The sequence below is a fragment of the Myotis daubentonii genome, chromosome 6 (assembly GCF_963259705.1).
Source record: "Myotis daubentonii chromosome 6, mMyoDau2.1, whole genome shotgun sequence".
Taxonomy (NCBI): Eukaryota; Metazoa; Chordata; class Mammalia; order Chiroptera; family Vespertilionidae; genus Myotis; species Myotis daubentonii.
The window spans coordinates 18,611,228-18,620,257 of NC_081845.1; the positions used below are offsets into that span (position 1 = coordinate 18,611,228).

Here is a 9,030-nt window from a genome sequence, read left to right on the forward strand (position 1 = left end):
ACTTTAGCAACCCAATTTGTATAGTCAAATTAACACCAATAAATTGTGATAATATTTCTTAAAAACATTGATGGTTCCATAATGATAGGGTTCACTATAGAATTTTATAAACCCTTCAGGTGAGCAAAGTAAACCTTACTATACGTTTACTATAAGTTTTAAACATGGGGCATATGTAGGTGATATGGCAAATAGGTGATCTTAAAAATGGAAATAATAATCATCTCAAGATATTGCCAGGGATTAAATTTCTCTATAAATATAATAAGTTAAGTAATTTTAAACAGATTAAATATATGTGAAATAATGAATTTATATATACATGAGCATATATAAAGTATTATTTAGTTACATATGTTATATTAGATATATTCACATATATTTACCTATAGACATACACATTATATAAGTACTAGAGGCCCGGTGCACAAAATTCGTGCACAGGAAGGGGGTGGGTCCCTCAGCCCAGCCTGCACCCTCTCGCAATCCAGGACCTTTCGGGGGATGTCCGACTGCCAGTTATGCCTGATCCCACGGACATCCCTCTCACAATCTGGGACTGCTGGCTCCTAACCACTCGCCTGCCTGCCTGATTTTGCCCCTAAAACTCAAGCTTCTTCTTTTTTTATTTTTAATATTTGTATTTCTTCTTTATTTTTTATTTTAAAATTCAAGCTTCTTGAGAACACAAGGCGTTTAACATTATTTCTTATCCCTTACAGAGAACTAAGGATGGTAAACACAGCAAATACTTAATACGTACGGGCTTCTATACAAACACTTTCCAACCAGGAATGTTTTAATAGAAGAGTCTCCAAAAACTTGAAATGGAAAACCTAAAAGTAGAGTGCTCAGATTTCAGACATCAGATGCTATTAGTAGGATTTCTATTCCAATTAAACTCTAATTCTGAGCTCTCAACAGTCTGGACAAACTGCCCTTCAATATCTCCAAAGTTTTTTTGTTTTGTTTTGTTTTTGTGATTCCAAAATAGAGGTTTATTTATTAAGAATTATTTAGTGTTTGCATAAAAATCACCAATTATTCCTGATTGGGTTTTTAACACACATGAATTCTTTGGGCGTCCTCTATCCACCCCAACACTTTCAAAATACAGCTCTTGTTAGTGCCAGGAGGGGCAGTTAAGGCAGCGAGGTGTTTCCTTGGGTCTCGGCATCGGGAGGCCCGTGGGCTCCCCTCTGAGAGAACACACACCTACTCCCCTTAGGTGGGGTAGGCTGTCCTTGAAGAAAATACTTATACAGAGGAATGCAAATTCAGTCATCTGTGGTCAGTTACTCATACCTGATAGCTTTAAAATAAAGTCCCCTTGGTCAAGGTCATCAAAGGCTTGCTGGTTGTTTTCAACTATAAAAAACTGTCTGGAAAAAGACAGTAGGAAAGAGCAGGGTCTATACTGACAGCGCTGTGACGCTGGGCTGTGCAACCACAGAAGAGCACACAGCAGTCTGCTTTAAAAAAAAAATCCTATATAATTTCAAATCAGACTCTTCGTGGTCCTTACACGACCTGAAACATCACTGCACCAGATCCTCATTTTTAAAATGAGGTGTATGCCGGGGCTCCCCCAGGGTCATGCACCAGGTGGGGGGACGGGGACAGAAAACCCTAGGACTTGACTTATTAGCAACATTAACTGATTTTTATCACACTGAAATGAAGGCAGTCAGTCTGTGCTGCCGTGTAATTAAACGTGATTCAGAAGAAGGGTGGTTATTTATTGCTCTGTTAGGATAGACCTCAAAAATGACTTTTCAGAAACCAGGGCTGTCCCCTGCAACCCCAGCCAGACTCTGGGCTGCTCTTGGGGACGCAAGCCAAAGCAGCCTGTCAGCTTGCTTCACAGTGATTCTCGTTGGTCTATTTCTGAGAGTGCCGGCCACTGGGCACGCCTACACCTTGTAGTTGAGCTCAACGTTCATTTGGTGTACATCTTGTAGATGACGTCAATGGTGGCCGTGTAGTTGACCAGGAAGAGGCCGACCTTCTCCAGGCATTCCTCCTCCGTCACATTCTGACTTTCAGGAAGTTGGACTTGTAGGGTGCAGCATACAGTGCTGCCTGGAAGATCTTCTGCACGATCCAGCCGTGGTACTTCTTGAGCGCCATCTCGTAGGCCTTGGTGACATTGACGCAGATGAGGTTGGAGTGGCTCTCCTCCCGCTCCCTGTCACAGATGCTCTGCAGGAAGACCTAGATGAAGCAGAGGCGCTTTTCAGCCATATCAGCGCCAGCATGGCCCCCACTTTGGGCCACTCTGCTCTATACATTTCCTTCTTTGCCTCCAGGATGTTCTGCAGGGTCCAGAACTTGGCTGGGTTGGTGTTGTACACAGCTTTGATTTTTGTGATGTTACCACTTATGTCTGCCTTGATGGACGTAAACACTGGGGACCCGAGGCAATCGAAGAAGGGCAGCAGGTAGGACACCGCCTCCAGGAAGGGCCCAGTCTCAATCTGCTTGTCCGTGGACAGCAGCTTCAGCAGGTGCTCGGCCAGCACCGCCACTTTGGGGTCGAGGCCAGTGGTGATGCCATTTTCTAATTGGATCTTCCTCTTCCTTCCTCAGCACACTCCAAACCTACTCTGGACGGACTACCCCAAACCCGCAGACCCTTAAGAAGTTCCCCCCCCCTATTTCTTTGACTTTCCCCCATCAAACTCGCAACCCTTCGTGTTTCCTAGGGGTGAGGGGCTGTGGTGGTTCTGGTCTAACAGTTGTTATGGTCGTGATGCCGTTACGGTCACTGGCTATATATATATAAATATGTAATATGCTAATGATATGCTAAGGCTGCTCAACTGTTCACTATGATGTGCACTGACCACCAGGGGGCAGTCAGTCAACCGGTCGACCAGTCACTATGATATGTAGTGACCACCAGGGGGCAGATGCTCTGACCAGTAGGTTAGCTTGCTGCTGGGGTCTGGCTGATAGGGACTGAGCAAGATGGGCCAGACACACCCTGGAGCCTTCTGCGGCCCCTCCCTGGCCTGATCATGCACTGGTGGGGTCCCTCAGCCTGGCCTGTACCCTCTCCCAACCCAGAACCCCTCAGGGGATACTGGAGAGCTGGTTGCAGCCCAATCCCACAGGCCACTCCTCTTGGGAGGGCGCCAGACACAGTGCTCATGGCTGGTGAGTGCTGCTGTGGCACTGTGAGCCTCTCCCGATTGGGACTGATTGGGCACAAGCCTGCAGCAGGCACAGTGGGGCTGGGATGCGCAGGAACATCAGGTAGGAGCTGCAGGTGGCGTTGGACTGAGGGTTTCAGCCCGATCTCCGCAGGCCACCCAGAGGGACCCCACCCATGCACGAATTTGTGTACTGGGTCTCTAGTTTATATATAAAGGGCTTGGCACAGTTCCTGGTCCATAATAAGCCCTCAATATATAGGGCTATAATCATAATTAATAGTCCATCAAAAACTATGTGCTAAAAACAAACATTTACCCTTGACACTTTCACAACCTAGTGCTCTATGTCATTTCTTTTCATCAACAAACTACCCCTTTCTCCTGCTTCTCCTCCAGCAGAGGCCTTTGTGGAAAGGCTTCTCCTCTATTCAGACCTTCCATGTTGGTCTTTGAGACACTTAAGTTTCTCCTCACATGGACTATAGAGCAAAGGAAACCATCAAGAAAACGAAAAGGCAACATACTTAAGATATTCGCAAATGACATATCGGATAAAGGGTTAAATATCCAAGATATATAAAGAAATCATACCACCCAACACCAGAAAAACGAATACAATGAACAAATGGGCTGAGGGCCTGAATAGACACTTCTCCAAAGAGGGCATACAGATGGCACAGACATACTAGTAAGAAAAGATGTTTAATGTCACCAGTCATCAGAGAAATGCAAAGTAAAACCACAATGAGATAACACCTCACACCTGTCAGAATGGTTATAATAAATCAACAAACGACAAATGTTGGTGAGGATGTGGAGAAAAGGGAACCTTTGTGCACTACCCATAGAAATGCAGATTGATGCAACCACTATGAATAACAGTATGTATGTTCCTCAAAGAATTAGAAATGGAACTGCCTTATGACTCAGTGATTCCACTTCTTGGAATATATTTGAAGAAACCCCAAAACACTAATTTAAAAGACTACATGCACCCTGATGTTCATTGCAGCATTATTTACAATAGCCAACTTATGGAAGTAACCCAAGTACCCATCAAAAGACGAGTGGATAAAAAAAGTGGGGGTACATATATACAATAGATTATTACTTGGCCATAATAAAAGTATGAAATCTTACCATTTGCAACAGCATGAATGGACCTAGTGGGTATAATGTCAAGTGAAATAAGTCAGACAGAGATAGACAAATACCTATATGTGGAATCTAAAGAGCAAAATAAATGAACAAACAAAATAGAAACAGACATAGATACAGAGACAAGACTGATGATTGCCAGAGGAAAGGAGGGTTGGGGGACTGGATGAAAAAGGTGAAGGCACTGAGAAGCACAAAATGGTAGCCACAAAATAGTCATGGGATATAAATTACAGGACATGGAATGTAGTCACTAATAGTGTAACTAGTATGGTGCCAGGTGTCTACTTGAAATATTGGGGGGGGGGGGGGAACTACTATATTATGTATATTATTTTAACCACTGTGCTGTATACCTGAAACTAATACAAAGTAATATTGAATGTAAACTATAATTGGAAAAGAAAAGTAGAAACTTAAAAAGAGAGAGAACATATCTTTATGAACTTATGGTAATGAAAATTTCTTTGACAATACATAAAAAAGAAAGCAATTATAAACTGACTAGAGGCCCGGTGCACAAAAATTTGTGCACTCGGGGGGGAGGGGGGGTCCCTCAGCCCAGCCTGTGCCCTCTCGCAGTCTGGGACCCCTCGGGAGATAACAACCTGCTGGCTTAGGCCTGCTCCCGGGTGGCAGAGGGCAGGCCCAATCCCTAGGTGCAGCCCCTGGTCAGGCTCAGAGCATGGCCAATTGGGGAGATGGGATGCCGCCCCTGTCATGCACAGAGCAGGGAGATTGGGAGGTTGCGATGCCACCCTCAGTCATAATCAGGGTAGGGCCGATTGGGGGGTTGGGGCACTGTCCCCTGTCACACTCAAGGCAGGGTCGATGGGGAGGTTGCGGCGCCACCCCGTCATGCACAGAGCAGGGCCAATCAGGGGGTTGGGGCACTGCCCCCTGTCACGCACAGAGCAGGGCCCATCAGGGGGGTTGGGGCTCTGTACCCTGTCACGCACAGAGCAGGGCCAATCAGGGCGTTGGGGCGCTGCCCCCGTCACACACAGAGCAGGGCCCAACAGGGGGTTGGGGCACCGCCCTCTATCACCCACAGAGCAGGGCCAATCAGGGGTTTGGGGCGCTGCCACTCTCACACTCAGGGCAGGGCCGATGGGGAGGTTATGGCTCTACCCACTGGGGTGCCTGGCCAGCCTGGGTGAGGGGATGATGGCTGTTTGCAGCTGGTCACACACCCTTCAGGGTAGGGGTCCCCACTGGGGTGCCTGGCCAGTCTGGGTGAGGGGCTGAGGGCTGTTTTCAGGCTGGGAGTGACTGAAGTTCCCAACTGCTCCTTTTTTTTATTTTTTATTTATTTTTTTATTCTGGGCCAGCTTTACCTTGAGGCTTGGCTCCAGCTCTTAGGCCTCCGCAGCTGAAAGTAGGTTTCTGGCCTTTGCTCACAATGTTGCCAATCTGCTGGCTGAAGTCCGGCGGTATTTGTTACAGAGTTTCTTAAACTGCCCGCTCAGAGGCCTGCAGCCAGGCGGGGAAGGTTGGTTTCCTCCAACGATCCTCCGTCACTGAGGCAAGCAAGCCTCATGTTAGTTTCAAGCTGCCTGGCTGCCGGCGGCCATCTTGGCTGACAGTTAATTTGCATATCTCGCTGATTAGCCAATGAAAAGGGTAGCGGTCGTACGCCAATTACCATGTTTCTCTTTTATTAGTTTAGATTATACTACCACTGAAATTAAGACTTCCATCAAAAGACACCATTTAAAAATGTAAGCTATTGAGTGAGATGGGCATTTGCAAAACAGGTAATTAAGGGTCAAGAATCCCAATACTGTGTGTGTGTGTTTAAAGGCCATCTCCCAAAGGCCTTTAAACATATGAAAAGGTGCTCAATTTCATTAGTTGCCGGGAGGTGCAAACTACAACTACAATTCTCCAGAATAACTAAAATTATGAAGATTGATAACATCAAGTGTTGCCAGGGACATAGATTAACTGCATCTTTCATATATTACTGGTGGGAATGTAAATTGGTATAACTACTCGGGAAACTTGTTTTCATTATTCACCAAAGCTGAACATATGCATAACATGACATGGCAATGTCACTTATTTATATACTCAACTGAATGCATATACATGTGAACACACATGAACAAAAATACTCATGATGACATTGCTAGTAACAACTCCAAACTGGGAATAATCCGAATGTCCATTATAAGTAGAATGGATAGAAAATTGTGGTATATTCACTAAATGGAATATTATAAACACTGAAATGTATACACTATATAGAGCATCATGGATTAATTTTAAAATATGATGTTGCGCATACATGCCAATCAGAAAAGGATACATACTGTACGTTTATAAATTGACAAAAGTCATAATAATAATTACCTTTGGGGAGGGTGATCAATAATGATTGATTAAAGGCACCAAATGAGTTTTCTAGAATACTTACAATTTTTTATTTCTTGACCAGAGTGGTGGTTACATAAATGTGAATACTTTGTAAAAATTTACCTGAATGCTGCATGCAGTTTTTTTCTTAATTGAAATATAGCATAGTAGTAAAGTATTGAAGCATGAAGAGGGTCTGAACACATGGACAGACATACCTCGTTCTTTTGCAAAACTTAATATAAAAATGTCAATTCTTCCCAAATTAATCTATGAAATCAGTTCAACCCATAGAAATTCTAGTTGAATTTCTTAAATAATTGGTTTCTTTAAAAACATATTTGAAAAGTCTATAAATAGTTAAGTCAATTTAGAAAAAAGGAGCAGAAGCAGGGATTGGTCTATACATAAATTACATTTTAATACTTATTTTGAAGGAATAGTTACAAAAATAGGATGATTTTGATATAATTGAGAAAAAAATAGACTATTGGAATAGAAGTGATATTTCAGAGACAGATTAATCCAGAAACTAAAAGCAGCAACACAAATCAGTGAGGAGAGAATGGCTAGCTTAGTAGACGGTATTGGGAAGTCAGGTTTATTATATGGAAAAAACTAAAATGGGATCCTTCTGCACCTCAGAACAAAGTGTCTTCCAAATGGATTAAAAATTAATTGTGAAATGTCATATGGAAAAGGCAATATAAAATAACATAGGAGCATATCTTTGTAATTTAGACATGAAGATCGACTTTCTACACAAAACCTCAATAGCACAAACCATGAAACAAACAAACAATAAAAGATTTGGGGCTGACTTATGAACAAGAATATATTTCATAATATTGTATACATGGGAAAATATGGCTTGATTTCAAATAATCAATTTACAAATGATTTCAACAAAGCCCAGTATTAAGCTGATGGTAGCCCACACCAATGTGTGTGTGTGTGTGTGTGTGTGTATTGTCAATCTTATTTTATTTCATAATATCTAAAACATTATTTTGTCTATGAACAGGAAAGATTTGTCTACCGACACTTCTTTGAGTTATTTTCCCATTAGTTTCTTTTCGTACTTAATTTCATTACTGCCTTAATTCTACCATTATTATGACAAGAAATATGTATTTGCCTAGAAAATGCCCTTTTTCTTGCATGTATTCAAACTAACTGCTTAAAAATTCTAGGGTAGATAGAATCTCTAGGCTTTACCATTCTTTTGCTGAATTAACATAGTAAGTTACTTCAAAACACATTAACTTATTCATCGATAACCCCAATTGAACTCTGGCTTTTGAACATAAATTCTTAAATTTTATATTAGGAAACATTAATTTCTATACTTTCAAATAAAAATGTCATTATTTAAAGATTTAGGAATTAGGCCCCTACAGAAAGAGTGCAAGAAGCATTGACAGAAGCAATATTAAGAATGGTTAAGAGTTTGGTAAACTTTTCTTTCTAAGCACTTTTAGTAGTTACTGCTGTTCTAGAAAAGCTAAATTTTATTTCTTTATTTTCTAGAAACATCAATATGGATACCTTTTCATTTTTTCATTACACCCGATTTCAAAGAAAAGGCAAAAAAATTAGCCATTTATGTTGAATTATTTGGAGGCCTTTGACAAGCTTAAGAAGCTTCACTCGGTTCCTTGTGTCTCTTCACCCCAGAGTCCTATCTATCTAGTTTCTCTCTTCTCCAACATCTTTGGGTCTTGACCATTGGTGAGCTAATTACTTTCTCCCTTTCATGATCACTTTTCCTTTAACGGAACTCATATATGTTCTATTAAAATTTCTCCCTCCAGTTCCCAAGAATATACACTGTATAAGCATGTCTAGCCAGCCAAGAGATAGGAGGGTGCTTACCTTCAAAGTAGATCCCTGACTGGATTTCCAGGACTCGGGGGAGGGTCCGGAGGTCAAGGGAGTGGACAAATTCTTCCAGCGACAATGCCATGGCTCTGACTTGTGTCTCGTACAGACCTGGAACTTACAGAAGCTTGGGGCTTCTGGGTGTCACTTGCCTGTAATTGCAGGCCCTGCTCATCATTCCTCCCACGGGCTGGCTGGCAGGAATGTCACATAGAGCCCAACTGGGGTGGAGCAGCTCGATGTGGAGAGGGCAGTGAGGAGGGAGGGAGGAGACAAAAGGTGTGAGAGCTCTTTTTGTTCTAGTTGTGGCTTCATTTCCTTCTGACACTGAAGTAGAACAGGATGGGGGTGGGGTGAGCATGTCTAAACAGACATGGCCCAAAAAGTGAGATTTGGTAAGTAGCGCATTGTCTGTTGCCACTCCAGGTGTGCATCTACAGATCAGGGGCCCAGCTGCTTGTTGACCAGGAAAGAA

General features: G+C 42.7%; 1 protein-coding gene and 1 pseudogene across 1 annotated transcript in view; both read right to left on the minus strand.

Moving 5' to 3' along the window:
• The window catches only part of THEMIS (thymocyte selection associated), a 135,469-nt gene extending 126,664 nt beyond the window's left edge, over nt 1-8,805 (minus strand). Inside the window, exon 1 of the mRNA XM_059700285.1 lies at nt 8,550-8,805. Within this exon, the coding sequence (XP_059556268.1) occupies nt 8,550-8,640 (91 nt within the window). The 5' untranslated portion in view covers nt 8,641-8,805. The remainder of the gene's footprint in view (nt 1-8,549) is intronic.
• On the minus strand, nt 1,914-3,704 carry LOC132236596 (glycolipid transfer protein-like; annotated as a pseudogene).
• Nucleotides 8,806-9,030: the final 225 nt, after the last annotated feature.